The 17,269-nt window shown below is 40.3% G+C and overlaps 1 protein-coding gene across 1 annotated transcript in view; it reads right to left on the bottom strand.

Annotated features, from left to right (window-relative positions):
• The window catches only part of cntln (centlein, centrosomal protein), a 120,475-nt gene that overhangs the window by 51,464 nt on the left and 51,742 nt on the right, over window positions 1–17,269 (bottom strand). The window contains exons 13-18 of the mRNA XM_088006486.1: window positions 13,825–13,925; window positions 10,270–10,367; window positions 8,349–8,866; window positions 5,371–5,452; window positions 3,863–3,926; window positions 2,260–2,507 (exon numbers count right to left, since the gene is read on the bottom strand). Coding sequence (XP_087862612.1) covers window positions 2,260–2,507; window positions 3,863–3,926; window positions 5,371–5,452; window positions 8,349–8,866; window positions 10,270–10,367; window positions 13,825–13,925 — 1,111 coding nt within the window. The remainder of the gene's footprint in view (window positions 1–2,259; window positions 2,508–3,862; window positions 3,927–5,370; window positions 5,453–8,348; window positions 8,867–10,269; window positions 10,368–13,824; window positions 13,926–17,269) is intronic.

Consider the following 17,269-nt stretch of genomic DNA (forward strand, 5'->3'; position numbering starts at 1 on the left):
CATTCTTTCATGTGACTGGTGTCCTAAAGAAGCACATTAGAAAAGGGAAGGTTTTTAAAGTTGCATTTGTTTGTGGGGCAAAGATTGCGCTGCCATCCACTTATGTAAAAAAGTATTAATAAATAGTTCTTATCGTCACTTTTATTGTTATAACAATACTCCCACAAAATATGATGATAAAACTTTGAGTCCACATCACCTTCCCCTACTTCCTCCCCCAGGTGAAAAACACAGCCGTTAAGTTAATTGGTCTCTCTAAATTGTCTGTAGGTGTGAGTGTGTGCATGGCTGTTTGTCTCTGTGTTTCCCTGCATGGAAAACATGCAAACTTCATGCAGAAAGACCCTCAGGATGGTATTCTACCACCAAAACTACTGCTTAAACACTGATGGTTGTATCCAGTTTAAGGTTTTTAAATGTGTGAGCTGAAGAACTACCTGGAAAGAAAAAATAATGGAAGACACAAGACAACAGTGTATGACTTTATAAGGCAGTGAGGCAGGAAAAGAAGCGGAGAGGACAGAATGGCTGAAGGATCAGGAGACAGAGCAACACAAACAAGTCTCTGGGAAGCTGCCATGCTACCTATCACATGATGGCCCCTGTGGAGCCTGTCCTAAGCCAATTACAAGCAGAGTTTTAGTTGGAGAGTTGGCCAGGACCGGCTGGAACAAGTCCAAAGTCTATCACCTCTTGGCCTTTTCAGAGAGGGCAACAAGACCCGGCTTTGACCAGCCGGTCGGCTCCAACTTTCTCTGGTGGAGCAGCATTAATACTGTAGGAGGAGAGAGGAAACAAACAGGAAGACAGCAATTCCCCCTCCGTCCACTCATTCACTCCCCTTTGTGTGTGTGTGTGTGTGTGTGTGCGTGCGTGTGTGTGTGTGTGTGTGTGTAGGTGTGTGTGTAGGTGTGTGTGTGTGCGTGTGTGTGTAGGTGTGTGTGTGCAGGTGTGCGTGTGTGTGTGCCTCCACTGCTGTGTCTGAGTCTAAGGTCTCCCTTGGTTTCAGCAATCAGAGGCCTGGTGGGGGCACCAGGGCCACTTCCTGGGTGGCAGCGTTGTGAGAGCTGCACTCTGACTTGTGTGTACGAGTCCAACAGATTGTAACTTTACGAAAACACACACAGCCTCGTCTCTCATTATATGTCTAGTTGGTGTTTGCAGCTCAGTCAGGATATTCACACTACAGGAATATCCTGCCTATCAGGTTAATGACTGTTTCTGTCGACATGTTGGTGTGCGCGGTTTGTTTCCTATCAGACTGACTAACCACTAAATAACTCGACAGGTGAGTGAATTCACCTGTAGGAAGCAGTTAGCTCGTCTCTATTAGAAGGAGGCTGGATGAATATAACTGGGGACATGGTTTTTTATGTACAAGACAAGAGCAACTACAGGAGAAAACTATGATACAGTGGTAAGAATTTAGATTTTAATCTCAAAAACAAACTTTTTTTTCTCTCAGAATTTAAACTTCAGAATTCAGAATTGTCAGAATTCAGAGTTTAGAAGTTTTCTCAGAATTTAGATGTTAATGTCAGAATTGTGACTTTAATCTCTCACATTAGGCTATAAGAGAGATGAAATATAGTTTACATCCATTTACTTTGTTTTGGTCTTGCTCCTGCTGATGACGTCAGCTGATGTTGTGTTTTCTGCCAAAACCGAACCGCACCATTGGCCCAGCATGCATTGCAGAGATGAAAAAATGGCGACTTCCATAATAGACAAATATAATAAAGATCATTTTTTAAATAATAATGAGTTTTTATGGATCACAAACAACAACTTTTAGGCTAATAGGAAAATGACAACATATTTAGATCAATGTGTTTTAACTCCCTGTTGTAAAAGTAAAGATCTTGTAAAGATGTTCTATGAGACACCAAATGGTTTCGGGCCTAAACAGCCTCCACAGCTGCTGGTCAGGTATGAGCCTCTGGGTTTCCTGACACCTCTTCAGAATCAAACGAGGCCAGGCAGCATTTACTTTCTAAGCTCCTCAGTTCCGAAAACCCGGGATATGTAGAAACTGTTGGGACTACAAACTCTGAACCCATAATTCATTTTCTTTGCCTCTGCTCCTTTATTTTCCTGAGAAACACTTGTGTAAAAATAAACTTGTCTTGCTTGCTGCTCTCCTCTGCTCTGTGGTTGTAACCTCCACAGTAGAGAGCAGGGCTGTCAGCTGTCTCATTAAAAATGTTCACCAAAAAAACAAACAAAAAGTGAAATATTTCCAGTTCATTCCTGGGTTACCTGTGTGAGCTGCTTGCTGCTGTTGAGCTGCACCTTGATCGCTTCATTGGCCTCTTGCAGCTCTCTGGCTGCAAGCAGAGCATCCTTCCTGGCACTTTGCAGGATGTCTATGTGGCGCTGCAGAGACTCGACGCGCTGCTGCAGAGAGGAGGAGGAGCAGTGCTGGGCCTTCGTCGGCCTCTTCTTCCTCCTCCACCTCCGTTTCTCCCCTCTTGTCCCTCGCTCCCAGGGCTCCTGCTGTTTATCATCTAACAGAGGGAGAACATGCAGCTGCCTCAGAGGCGACGTGAGCGGGGAAACTCAGGAATCTGTTTTTAGACGCTCCGGCTGGGAGTTTACAGGCGCATGTAGACATGTATGTGCTTCACAGCTTTGGCTTTTTCATTATAGTTCAGTTTTAGTTCACTTTTACTTTTTGTTTGTCTAATTCAATTAGTTTTAGGTAGGTTTTAGAGTTTGTTTGCTAGTTTTTATTAATTAAACAATTTGTTTTAGTTAAGCTTTTATTGATGAAAATGGTAGTTTTAGTTTTTTCATATTTTGGTGAATTTATAGGTGAAGAATTCAAACAGGTCAAAGGATCGTGATGTGATTATGTACAAATCGCACTGGGCAATGAATACTAAAGAAATGTATTTGGAAATGTACCAAATGGAAAAGATTACAAACTTATTAAAGTTTCAAAAAGCTACTTTTAGTCTGTGCTGGGGGCAGAAGAAGCTCTGTTCATGTAAATAAGTTGGACTTGTTCTGCTCTGTAAAAATTAATAAAATTTAAGTTGTAATAAAAAAAAGAAAAGAAACTAACTTACCAACAGCAAAGTAAACTGCTTGTGTGGAAAAAATAAATACATTTCACATCAGTTTCGTGTTTATACTTGATAACTATGAAAATGAAGGATATTATATTTGTCATTTCAATACGTTTTAGTTAGTTTTATAAATGCACAACACAGTTCCAGATAGTCATAGTTTTTCTCTATTATTACGTTTTTATTTATTTCAGTTAACAAAAGAAATATCTGAATGTCAGTTTTTGTTATTTTGTTAGTTTTAGTTAATTATGATAAACTTGATGTGAAAACTCAGATATATTTAACTGCTAGAATAATTTACACTTCTGATTTATAACTACTTAAAGAGCTGAAAGGAAAAAACTGAAACAGCAAACTGAAATAAAATATTTTCAAACACTTTTTTAAAAAGAAAGTGAAAATCTGAAAAGTGTGGCATGCTTTTGTGCTCAGCCCATTTGAGTCACTATATTGTAAAACTGTCTTTCAATGCAGCTGCATTTGGATTCAAGTCTGGACGTCTGGACTGGAGCTCAGTGAATATTCTACATACTGAATATCTGATGTATTATCGGTTGATATCAATCATGTGTCTACTGTGATATATACTGTTAGTGATTTATTGTTCTGCTATAATTTAGAGGTATTTGATTGATAACTGCTCTGATTTTTACGTGTCAATCCTTTTATTTCCACTTCACATCTACGCAAGTTGAAATTTGTGGCTGTAACGTGACAAAATACTGGAATACCTCTGTGAGGTACTGTAACTGTATTTTAGTTGCTCTGGGTGTGAAAACTTGTGCTACCTTGTCTGCTCTTGGATCCAGTTGCTTGTGCGTATGGGCTTAAGCTCATCAACTGCCTGTAGGACTAGAAGAAGAAAGTCGGTAAAACGTCGTTTAATGGAACACAACAGTTGACAAGCTTCGGTTGGCTGACATGGGGATCGAGGTGACACTGTGATCACACACTCTGCTCAGCTTAACACAACAAGACAAATCATCCTGCGCCTAAATAATTCACCTGAACATGTTCAACAAACTCCTACAGTCCCCGACTCTGAGCGTGGAGATCAGCTCTGACAGCTGCTTGCTTTGTTCAATCACGTCTGAGGGATTCGATTCATCCCACGCCACCAAGGCTACGAGTGTGTCATCATTTACAAGCAAAAAAATAAATAAAAAATGTGTGTGGAAGTGTGTGTGACACCTCCCAATGCAAAACAGTTTGTAATGACATCAAACGAGCCAGGTAGGATTTAATCAGAGGCAGGTTTGATCAGAGGGGGAAACGAGGTGTTTGGTTTGTGGCGCCGCGTGTTGTGTGGGGACCTGGGCTGTCACAGCAATGAGGATGGAAAGGTTGACGGGAAAATGAAAGGATCAGGAAAGACGAGTCCTGACAGCTCACAGGTTTTACACGGCAGGCAGGCACCGCTTTCAACTGCCTCTTCATGAGTTTAATAAAGAGGTGAAAAAAACACCGTAAACCTGATTATTGTTTTGATCTGCTGTCTGAACATGCTTCATATGAAAACATCCAGACTGCATGGAGTTGATCAGCTGCTGCTGCAGCTTTGGGAGGTTTACACTGAAGCCAAACTGACGAAATCAGTTCTCACTGTCGCTGCTGCGAGAGGAAAATCACATCGTTTTGTTCTCAGTCTCACGCCGTCCAGCCCTTCCTATCAACCTCCCTGGAGAACTTTTCGTCCCCCTCTCCATGTTAAACTACTGTGTTTATGTGGAAAAATAACACTCAATTTGATTTTTCTGTTCAATACTTAGGGCTGATCTGGACTGCAGATGTTCACATGACTGTATGATAGAGAATCAAATCCTGTGTAATAAAGTATGAACAGTTCACACTTAAATATCTTGATGGTTGATGCGAGTCGATAAGAATCAATGTGATCAACAGAGCCGTGTTGATGCAGTATTTCATGCAAAAGGAGCCACCAAATGGATATTTTCTATTTTTTATTTTAAAAAATAATTAGTTATTTAGCTTTTTTTTTTTAAATGGCTTTTATTTCAATCATTGGTTCTGTGATTTAACCTGAAGCTGTAGAACATGTTTGTCAAACATGATGGTATTTCTTGGGAGGGCTGAGGGAGGAAATGGTGGAAAAAAATCCAGATTTTCAAAAAATTTGATCTTCGAAAATAGAAAATTTGATTAATTGATAAAATCGATTTATCACCCAGCCGGAACGATTCACCTGCAGATGCAGCCAAATCCTGCGATCCAATCTGACTGGAAATTTGAGCTTTAAAAAAAAAGAAAAAAGAAAAGGATCTGAATGAGGGCCAACCTTTCCATGAGTTTGCCGCGTGTGAAGCTGGGTCCCAGAGGATTCCCCGTTCAGACTATCCGAGTACTCCTCAACACTGTCACTGTAGAGAAAGGTAAAGTTTATTACTGGTTCTCAGAGTACGACCATTGGACAAAAAAATATCCAATTTACCTTTTATGGTTGATTTAGTTGACATCAAGCAAAAATATGTGCATTCCTACCCCCTCCATCCAACAGAAAATCAATGTCCCGTCCAATTTCTGAGCTGGAAGTGTAAATGTGGGCGTAAATTAAGTGAAAAGCTGCGATGTCTGATGCTGCTGGTGAATGCATCAACATGTATGAGAGTGGCTGTGGCCTTCATTAGCTCTCCGAGTGTGACAGACGTGTGAGAGAGGCATGGATGAGCGGAGCGCAGCAAACTTGCATCTGATAGACGCACAGTGAGGGTTTCACGAAACACGCACACACACACACACACACACACACACACACACACACACACACACACACACACACACACACACACACACACACACACACACACAGGTCTATTGACAGTGACCTTTGACGTGAAGGTGGAAGCCAGTGACATTTACGCTGGCGGGTTTATTAAGGTGGGGCCTGGGAGCAGCAGCAGAGGTAAAGAGCGCTGAGTAGAGGCTCTAACTGGGGGATGACATGGCTGGGGGGTTAAATCCAGTCTGGTGAGGACCGGGGACTGGTTGAGGATTACTCATCACTACCAGGGAAACCAAAGTTGCATTAATTTGAGAAAGAGCCACCAACTTTACGGAGCAGAAACACACTGACTCACAGTTAGTCATTATAAATTAGACCTGCAGCAAACGATTAATGTAGCAAGTGATTATCCTGATGCTTAATTGTATAAAAAACTGACATAAAAACAAACCAAAGTCAGAAAAATTAAACTACTATAACCATTAAAAACTAAACTGAAACTAAACAATATGTAACTTATATAAACTAGCAAACACTAAAAACTAACTAAAACTAACTGAATTAGACAAACAAAAAAGGCACAATGAAAGAAAACTAAACTATGATGAAAAACTCAAAAATAACCCTGAAACACACTCAGACCAAAGGACAGTTTGTAGACAAATCAACCCAACAGTCATGTTTCTGGAAAGCAGGAGGAAGCTGGAGTACCCGAGAGAAACCACAAGGAGAACATACATTTTCTTTTATCCACAATACAAAATAATAAAATATGTAAGATTCATGCTGATATCGTATCAGGTTAATATCAGTACAGTAGAGCTGGACAATATGGCTGATCGATATAAGCATTTCATATCAGTTGATATCAATAACTGTTTAGTTTTTTGTTTTAAAGATCTGAAATAAATGAGTGCCGTGACCTTTCCTTTTTTCGCTCCACACGGTTGTTTTGTATTTTTAAGCAGTTAGGCGGTACGGTGGCGAAACCTTAAACTACTGCTGGGCAACTTACTCCACAAGTTGTTGCTAGGTAACCAAAGAATGAGTGAGTTGCTAGGTAACCAAAGAATGAGTGAGTTAGTTGATGACATCAACCATGAGAAGTTTAGTGGCTACAGCATTTCCTCTGCCAATCTCCCAGAATGCTGTGCGGTTCTGGATCGGAGTACAATGAACATTCTATATATTGAACATTATACCAGATGTATTATTGATCGATATTGATCACAGAAGTGAAAAAGTTTTATCAGAACAACCGTATTAAATATGTCGCAGTTTGCCGTTTTAAAGTGACAAAATACCAAAAAATGAAGAGGGTTTTCATATTTCTGCGAGGCTCCGTAGGCCTGACATCTCTATCAGACGACACAGAGCAACATGTCTGAAAAGAGGATTCCTGTAACATCAGAAAGGCCAAAGGCTTTAAAGTATCAAATCGGTTGACAGGCGCCTTAAATAAGACAACATGTCGGTTTAAACACCCTTGTTCACAAATCCGCTTAGATCCTCCTCTCAGGTAAAGCGTTTATTAGACCGCCGCTTATTAGCCACATGGAGGGGCATTAGGCAGGCCGGGCGTCGGCGCACCCAGTCGCCGTTAAATGGCCTCGTGCGGATAGAGCTGGGGAGGATTACGGCGTAATGAATTAGCTGGTGAAGAGGCGGAGAGCGAGCGAGCGGGACGGACGGAAAGGCAGCGGCGTTCAGGAAACGACTTATTTTTGCATAAAACATACATGAAATAATTACTGTCGATGGTTGTTAATTTAGAGGCTGTTAAGCATCTTGTAGACATCTGGTACTGATCCGAGTTGGGTCATTCAAAATTTATCCAACAGAATTAAGGCAAGCAGAGAGGAGAGGACACACACACACACACGCACCAACATGCCACGAGATAACCAACATAACTACACACAAGGTGGGGTAAGCCTCCGCATGTGTGTGTGTGTGTGTGTGTGTGTGTGTGCGTGTGTGTGTGTGTGTGCGTGCGTGCGTGCGTATGCGTGTGTGTGTGTGTGGGAGGGGTCCTTGCAGGGGGATCCTTAGTGCTGTCAGGGGGGGTTTGTAAATATGCAAAGAACCAGTAAATTAAATCAAACTGCCAAACTGTCAATTTCGGGGTAGCGTGACTAGTGCATGAAAATGGCATCACTGGAAGGTGTGGAGGCTTCGGCGGCCCCTTATCCCTGGGCTTTTCTGGCACGGGTTCAGCTCTGCGCAGAGAGGTGGCTAATTCTGCATGCAAATTTCAGTCAATAAGCTCCGAGCAAGTCGTCCCAGGATATTTCAAAGGATCTGACAGTAGGCTCTCCCTCCTCTCTCCTTCTCTCTATCATTCTTGCTCACATTCTTGTTTTTGGCTTCTGAATACCAACTAGACAGACAATGAAATTCAATCAGCCGTTTGCTTACGGTTTTTGCATATGCACGTTGTCCCCTAGATGCCGTATCCCCACCGTTCGGACGGCCCGTCCTCTCGGCTCCAACAGACTGAAAATAATGAGGGGGACAGAGAGGGGCATCATTACCTATCTGCGCTCATGTCCTCCCACTCGTCCTTAGTGGGGCTGAGGTTACGGCCGTGCCAGCTGATGGCTTGATTGGAGCTGACTGCTGGGTGGTGGCGCGGGCGTGGAAGGCCTCTGTGCCAGGTTGTCTTCGGTTTGACCTTGGCGCTGATGTTGTTGGCGGTCCCGGCCGGCCGCGCCGGGCCTGCTGCTCGGTTCCTGTGGAAGTCCCTGGCTGCTCTGGCGATACCCAGCTCCTGCTTCAGCTTCAGCAGGTGATTGTTGAGCCTGGCGATTTCTTTCTGAGCCGCGGCCAGGCGGGATTCCAGAGCCGTGACCTCGCCACGGTGCTGCTCGTCACGGACCCGGGCCTCTTCCTCCCGGTCACCTTCCTGGTCCCTGAGAAAGTCGACGGAGGCTTGGAGTCGTCGGCAGTTGTGGGCCAGGTCTTCGTTGGCCTGAAGCAGCTGCTGCCGCTCTTCCCTCAGCGCCGCTGTCTGCTGCTCCATCAGCACCAGCCTTTGCTCCAAATACTTCATCTGGAAGAACCAAACACAAAAAGTTGTAAATTCACAAGAAAAAATGCTTATGCATAAAGGCAAACATTAATGATATTAAAACTATAATTTTATCTGACATTGTAGAGTCAGAAATTTGCAAGAAAAAAAGATCTTAAAAGAAATCTATGGAGGATCAAAAGGGATCAAATTAATTAATACATAATTAAATGCACCATAAAGTAAATATGTGTATAAAATTCATTAAATTATTTATTCAGTAGACAATTTCTAAGATACATCACCAAATAAATACAATAAAAACTTAATAAATAATTATTAAATGTGTATTTAATTATTTTGATTTTGTTATTAATGTGTTTTTATTTAATGGAAAAACCACAATAGTAAAGTTGTTTTTGTGTGTAGATGAATATTGACAAGGTTTTGTTCAAATCTGTAATGGAAACACAGCTGTTGATAACCACACTCCATTAAAGTTGTTGTAAAGTATTTGTACTTTCTACAGTTTGAGACATCGATTGAGCAGATAACAGGAAGGTTGAACAAGTGAGAAAACGCAGGTTAACATCAACTAGCTGTGATTATTGTAACATTGAATATTCATTAATATCACAGTGACATGTGTTTCTACTATTGTACAGCAAAATGTTAAACCACTGCATCCCAAAATGAATCTATTTATTGTGTCATAACTTCTAAAAAAAACTGAAAATCTCTCTTTGTGAAGTCAAATCGTGGTGAAAATGTTGTTTTTTCTGCAGAAATAACAGAATCTATGAAGACGGACAGTTTGGCATTAAGTCTGTAATCAGCGCTGCTTTATGTTTCTGGGTGGGGGTGTGGACATTTGACTGCCGCGCCCTGATCTGCCTTAAACAGACAGCAACCAGCCACTCTTAGTCTTTTTGTTAGATCTTCAATGGAGACTGTTTAAGAGAACAGGGGCTGCCTGCTGGGTGTGTGCCTCCAGGCATTTTCCCCCCCTTTATTTATGTTCTCACACTCTTCCTGCTGGTAGAGCCCGATACCTTTCAAACAAAATTAGACAGCTATCACCAGCTGTGATGATTCACTGTCATGAAACCAGAACCGAAGCATCGCATGAACTCATGCAAGCAAGATTTTAAAACAAATGCAACCTACCAACACCTCCACTATGAAATTTAGAACAAAATACTATTTTTCTGGTGTAATATTTCTGGCCACTTATTATAGAGTTCTTCTTGGTAAATCTGAGAAAAACAAAGTACTTACCGGCTGACACTTGACTTTGAAATAACCACAAAGTGATAAAAGACCTTCAAATCTTCCTTGAAAGAGCAAAGCCAAATTTTCCAGGAGACATCTTGCGGGAGATGGTTCTGTCGGGTTTCTTTTATTGGTAATGACACGGAGCACTTAGCGATGGCACGGTGCCGTACCTTTTTAAAAGACTGTTTCAGCCGGCTCGAAGAGAGAGGAGGTTTGATCGGAGTGCTGCTTTTGACCTGCTGCTCCTCTGCCATTTTCTGAAGCAGCTCTGCAAAGAGGAACAAAGCTTCTTATTGTGACACTCTGTGTCAAATCCTGCAGAGGCAATCAATAGAATTATAATAAAAAGGACACATTAAATCAATTAACATTAGTACAGTCTAATTTCCTTCCTCAGGTCTGTGGTTTTTTTTTTTTCTTTCTTTAGTCAATCACGGCTTAAACCAGCTCCTGCTTTAAAGGCAGGGTTCGCACACTTTTCCCACCTTAAATTTCAAGCACTTTTCAAGGTAAGTTTTCAAACTTTTCCAGCACCACACTGTGAAAACTGAATACTGTTTCAATTCACTATTATATGCCATTTGTTATTATTATATGTATGTGGTAGTATTGTACAGTGTATAGAAGAGGTAAGGTAAACTGAAATATTACGTTTTGAAACGTCTCCCTCACACACCCGATACGCCTGCCAGGTCCGAGAGGAAAACACTAATTTAACAAAAGGGACATGCAATTTCAGTAAGTCACTGAACCAGTAGGAATAATAAATATTCATTACACTGGAACAAGATTTTTGGCATTTAGCAAATAGAAATAATTTTTGTCATTTCAAATGACCTAAAACAAGAAAAGTTTAGTTTGATTTAACTTCAGGCGGTGAGAAGAAAATGGTGAATGAAAATATTTTGTTTCATCATTTTCCAAACTGAGGCTTTTCATCAAGCGTTAGATTGCACTTTATTGCAAAACTGAGCAATTTGAATATGAAGTACTTTCATTCAAGGAATTTATACCAAAATCAAGGACTTCCCAAACCTTGAAAACATGGATTTCAAGCATTGACCCTGTAAAAGTCTCATCATCTGCAGGCCCTTTAACTAGAGATTAACAGGAAAATGTTTTATTTTATGGCTTGTAAGGAAGTGAAAAAACAGTCTTCAAAGGCACACAGTAGTTCTGACTAGGTGCAACTTTTCTCAGGGGATCTTAAACAAACCAGGAGAAGTGCTTGAATCCCAGGTGAGCACATTGCCCCAGGCTGCGTTGCTTTGTACTCCTCTGTGTTTCCTCAGAGCACCGCTATTCTCCACAGACATGCATGCTGCCTTATTGCGGAAACATCAATGGTAGCAGTGGCAAACATCTGATTTCAGGTGATAAAAACAGAATGAATGCAAAAGTCTTAGGGCTCAAGGGCTTTTAATGCACAAAAAACACACACTGTTAAAGCTTTTGTGTCACTATTTGAAAGGCAGCATCTACCTGCCAAGGTGGAAGTAAATGCAAAGGGCAACACAAAACAATCTAAAACTTTCCACCTTTCCTTCTCCGTTTTTAAGGATTTATGACAAGACGACCAAAATAATTTGTACAATGAGCTGGAAACATTAAATATTCAGGATCTTGACTTTTCAGGTCAGTTGGATTTTTTTTGAGGGAGCAAGAGGAGGAAAAGTGAAACTATAGAAGGAAGATGGCTATGCTGTGGAAGAGCTGCCGCTCCCTTTCTTTGCGTTGACGCCTTGCCCAGGGAAGTTTGTTACATTGAATTAGCCTGGCCTTTTGTCTTCCTTACGTGTCACATTAAATCACACAGAGCACCAAATAGGACAGGAGGGCTGCTGTGTTCGTTGGGTACATAACCAGGCTGAGAGACAATTACCCGGCTGCCGTGTTAGTGGCATGGGAGTTGGCACCTCAGCACTACCTTGATAAGAAGACGTGGTGGCTCCCTAGTCACCTGCAGTTGAAGGAGGTTCTGGCACCGCCGCATACATTAACGTCCCTCCCATGACTCCTCACAGGAAGCAGCTCAAAGGCCCCGTTCCTTTCATCTGCCCCCTTTCGTTAGCGTGATCTCGGAGTGAGCGCTTCAAGCCCACATCCATCTGATTGGGTCGCACAGGTTCCTCTCCACTAAAACGCTGTGGCCTTTCACTGGGTTTTCTAATAATCTTCCAATTGCCACAGAGTCCTTATCATACGGGTCTCAGTTAACTTGATACAGTAATGAGCATATTCTCTAGATAAACATGTTCAGGCTGTAAAGTTGCACAAACATTGAGGTATTACAGACAATGTAAGCTTACATGACTTCACAAACATGCAACTGCTTTCACCAAGGTCATTACATCCTTGCTGCTCTGCAAAACACAAAATCTTGCCAAGTATTTTTATTTAGTTTCTAGTGCAAATATCTCGGTACTCTTGGAATAAGACAAACCTAACTTACAAATAACTTTTCAGCAACATATAGGAGCTTGTTTTAAGTAAATAATTTCTAAATATTCATTAAAAAGTACTACTTTCATGGGTAGACTGGCAGACAATATGATTGAATGCCACTTCTCTGGACCAGCCAGGATGCGCAGCATAACTGGGGGTTCGTCCGGGATAATATTTCTCAACAGAGTTTTTTGCTTTGAATCAGAACTTTTAACTGGTCTGAACGGCTTTTCCCAGTCATTCCAGCTGGGAAAAGGGAATCAGAACCAAAGGTCCAGAAAACCAGTTCGGTTCACCAAGAAGATCCGGACCACAGTAAAGCGATTCTGCTTAATTTGCAGAATCTGGGGGGGGAGCAGTTAAATTTAAATTTAAATGTTTAATCAAGTTAGATGATATTGTGAATTTTCAATGTTCTTACTTGTAACAGCAGTGTTTTCTGTGTTCTCTGGTTTGTTTTCTAACAAACTAATTAAATCTTTGGGAGACAGACATTTGGGTGATTAATAATTAAATTAATTCTTGCAAAGAGCTAAATTATCATTTTACTGGCGATAAATATAAATATTTTGATGAAATCACTTCCATTTGATTTCAAAATATGTGACTGATTACATGAATATGATAGAATATTTATGTACATAAATAAAGTTCAATATGTCACATCAACTGCTAAACTTTTCAGAAAAACTGATGCAAAACTGTCTTTTTGTTTTTCTGCCCGGCTTCCTAACAAGCCCATCAATAAGCGCAAATTAGTTAATTAGTTCTCTCCTTTGTATCAAATCATTGCAGCATAAGACAAAGTCGCTAGTTGTGGAGAAAATGAAAGTGATCTCGAACAGATCTGTTATTGAAGTAATTAATTAAATCCACAGGATGAAGTGGTCAGCATGTGACGGTGTCACTGAGTGGATTAAAAGAGATGTGCTTTTTAACACAGAGAATGATGTATGCAGACAAGGCTGACGCTGTTTGAACTCCCAATCAATGGGCGTGGAGTTGATCAAGTCTTAATTGACTTGCTCTGTTAATTCCACAGAGGGGAGTTGTATTAATTCTCCTGATTAATACACATTTCCCAGAGGGGAAGGGCTAGCTACAAGCATGCACTTCACCATGAGAGGCGACACTTTGACACAGTAATCCTCAGTTTTTGTCTGCAGAGGCTTGGTTAAGGATTTAGAATGAATTAACTATGTAGTAGAATAATTCAAACTAATATAGCGAAAGCTGTGGACCTAAATACTCAAACAACAATAAAAACAAGAGGAGCTGACCTTGATGATCATTAGTGAGACACATGTGGAGCTCCTTCGCTGTGGTTCGGTCCATAGCAGACTGGACTCGCAGCATGTCCAGCTCCTCTTCTAGGGCAACTCTGCAGAGGAACAACAACTTTTTACTTATTTCAATCTGTGATGAGGATGAGAATATTTTGGATTACAGATGGGATTGTGTAGAGAGTAAGAGAGATAAAAAAAAGTATTGAAAGCACAATGTTTTGTCTTCAGAAAGACCATGAAATTATTTTGTATTTTGAGCAAACATCAGGTGAGAGCAGTGATGTTTAGATGTTAGAACAGCTGCTTTGAATGACAGTGGTTGTAATGCCTCACTGCCGCCACATGAGGGCAGTAATGTGCAAAGTTGTTTGCCATTAAGCAGCAAATATGAACTTTGATTAGTTTAAGGCCCAATACGGATTATAGTCTATTATCACGAGTAATATATCAGAACATAGTAATGTCATTTAATCTGAATTTCATGACTAAATAAATTTTATTGATATTCATATTCATGACTAAATACTGGAGAAAAGAGCAAAAACAACAATTCAATTTACATAACCAGTTTTTAGGCCTTTAAACATTCTGCAATGGATTATTGTAATAATAAATTAGAATTCTTATTTATATTCTTTATCACAATAAGGATAAACAATAAATCAGTGAAAAGTGGCGCTCTATTGACCTGGTTTAAACTAAAAGTAACCAGTTTAAACTAGCAGAGCAGTGTCTGCAGTTAGATGGTCAATGACCAAGGTCATCATAGTTGACTAAAACTAACGAAATAACAGAAACTGATAGAGAAATTATCTCCATTAACTGAAAAAAAAAAAAAAACATAATTAATGGAGAAAAATTAACTAACTGGAACTACATTGTTTTTATAAAACTAAAACACATTGGAATTAGGGATATAATATCCTTCGTTTTCATGTTTACCAGTCAATTTTAAGCCTTTCGATGTGAAACTGATTTTTTCCCCCACACATCAGCTGTCGCCAAATTATAATCCTCCTTACATTAATCCACAGAAAGGTGACAGAAAAAGCATCCACCTGAACATCAGGTGGATGTTCAACAATAGATAAATTCGTTTATTGAAAATGTTTTCTTCTGTTGAGTATTCATTACTCAATGGTTATATTGATAAGCACAATGCAATAAACTGATGTTTTTGAATTCTGCACTGGAAATTTGACCAAAGTATGAAAACACAAAAACTACAACTAATAAAAACTAAATTAAAACTAAATGTTTAACTAAGAAAAACTAAATTAAAACTAAATGTTTAACTAATAAAACTAAATAAAAACTAAATGTTTAACAAAAACTAAATTAAAACTAAATATTTAACTGATAAAAACTAAATTAAAACTAAATATTTAACTAATGAAAACTAGCAAACACACTCTAAAAACTAATGAAAGTTAACTGAATTAGAGAAACAAAAGGTCACAATGAAATAAAACTGAACTTTAATGAAAACCCTAAAACAATTAAAACCCTGCGGATCACTGATCTTTAAAAATCCTACGTTACAGATTTTGGCCGATATCGATTTGTTTGTCTGGAAGGCTGCTAAATATTGCAACTAAGTTACTAAGTTGGTAATAGTTGGGTAACCGCTAACAGCTAACCGCATACATGCAGATGTGATCTGAGGGGCGGTCGGTCATTGGGCCAAAAGAGGACAGTGGCTGATTTTAGAGCTTTGCAGAAGCAGATAAGATCAGTTACACATGCAAGTATCGGCCAATTTCCACAAATTAAAGAAATCTGAGCTGATTTATCATTCCACCCAAGTTAAAGCACAAATACTTTATGACCTCCACCAAAATCTCCAGAATTTGAAACTTCTCCACGTTTTCACGCCAGTTTTCCAACACAAAAGAGGAAACAACAGCATGACGAGGAAATCATATAATTAAAATACTTTTTAACTCATCTGGAAATCAAAGTGACAAGCAACATGAAACGGTGAGGAAGCAAAGTACGCTGTGCAATGAGAATGTGTGTGAGTGTTAACAGGGAGGGAAAAAAACCAAGGTGTACCCAATTACCTCTGTGCAATTAGCTTGATTCCTGCTAAAGGCTAATTATGTGGAGCCATGCTCTCGTCTTTGCACTTTCAAGTTATTATTAGGACCCCAACTGTAGTCTTTTGAGGATACACACAGGCCCACGGAGACAACCACACCTGAAACACACACCTAATTTCCCTCCCCTCTGCTCCAGAGAGTCGGAGAAAAACACAAGAATCAAACTCCAGCGATTCTAGTGGCATTCTTCCCGAAGTTAACCTCATTACAAATAGTAGGCCTTTGCTTGGATTGACGTCTAATGATCCATTTGGCCTGCAAAAGTTTAATTTTCTTACAGAAATCAAGAGAGTTTTTATACAGACTGCACAGTCCAGATAATTACCTCAGAGATGTTTCTGCTGTTGCAGAGGGAAGAGAAGCAATAAGTACATTTTAGCCCACACAGTCCAGAGTCCTGATCTTCTGGCTGCAGCCTAAATAAGTACACAAATGGCTCTCCCCAGAGAAATGAGCAAGCAGATGGATATGTGTCGCTTCTTTATAGATTTTCCTCCATAAATGAACTCAAGTCGATGAGACGCCAGCACTGCCTTATGTGTCCGGGCTGTTAATGGGACCAGTGAGCTGAAATATGCAGCATGTAGAGAGAGCCTGTTCCATCTCATGTTTCTCTTTTATGCCTTTTCAGATGCTGATAGTATTGATGCTGAACACAAGTTCATGTGCCAAACATTGGGCTGCGCTGAAGGATAAGCACAGTTTCCCCAACAGAACAAAAGATTGGATTTCAGATGGAGTTCATTGGTGCAGGTCGTCACGTTTCCCAACGTCACATTGTGGAGATGGAGCACCACTGCAACCTTATTTACTAACACCTGGGTGGAGCAGCGATTGCTTTGCCTGTGAGAGATGGGGAATTAACCAAGGCAGAGATGTTCTGAGAATAATACACACTCCTGAGATGCAACATGAACAATTAAATATGTAAAAAATGATTACCGTATTTACCAGACTATAAGTCGCAGTTTTTTCATAGTCTGGCTGATCTTGTGATTTATTATATGTTTTGTTCCCTTTTCTGCAGGCGGGCCTGTTGGTGCAACCAACCCCTTCAATGAATGCAACTTTGAGACCTTTTGTAATTTGAGTTATGACTATTGGTGTGAAGCAGCGTCTTGTTGTGGTTTGGTACTGAAATACAGCGGACCGCCTAACTGAGTTTCTATAGGCAGATTGATTTTGTTGATTATATCTAAAATCAGAAAATTTAGCTTGGGAAGCTGAAAAATTCAACGCAGCGGAACTTTGCACACTATTACATGCTACTTGCAAAGCAGCCAATCCGGGAGCGCCATCCATTTTGCTGTGTGCTGATTGGCTGAGATACTGAAGAT

Source organism: Poecilia mexicana, unplaced genomic scaffold (genome assembly GCF_051168715.1).
Source record: "Poecilia mexicana isolate PSO_F unplaced genomic scaffold, ASM5116871v1 scaffold_1, whole genome shotgun sequence".
NCBI lineage: Eukaryota > Metazoa > Chordata > Actinopteri > Cyprinodontiformes > Poeciliidae > Poecilia > Poecilia mexicana.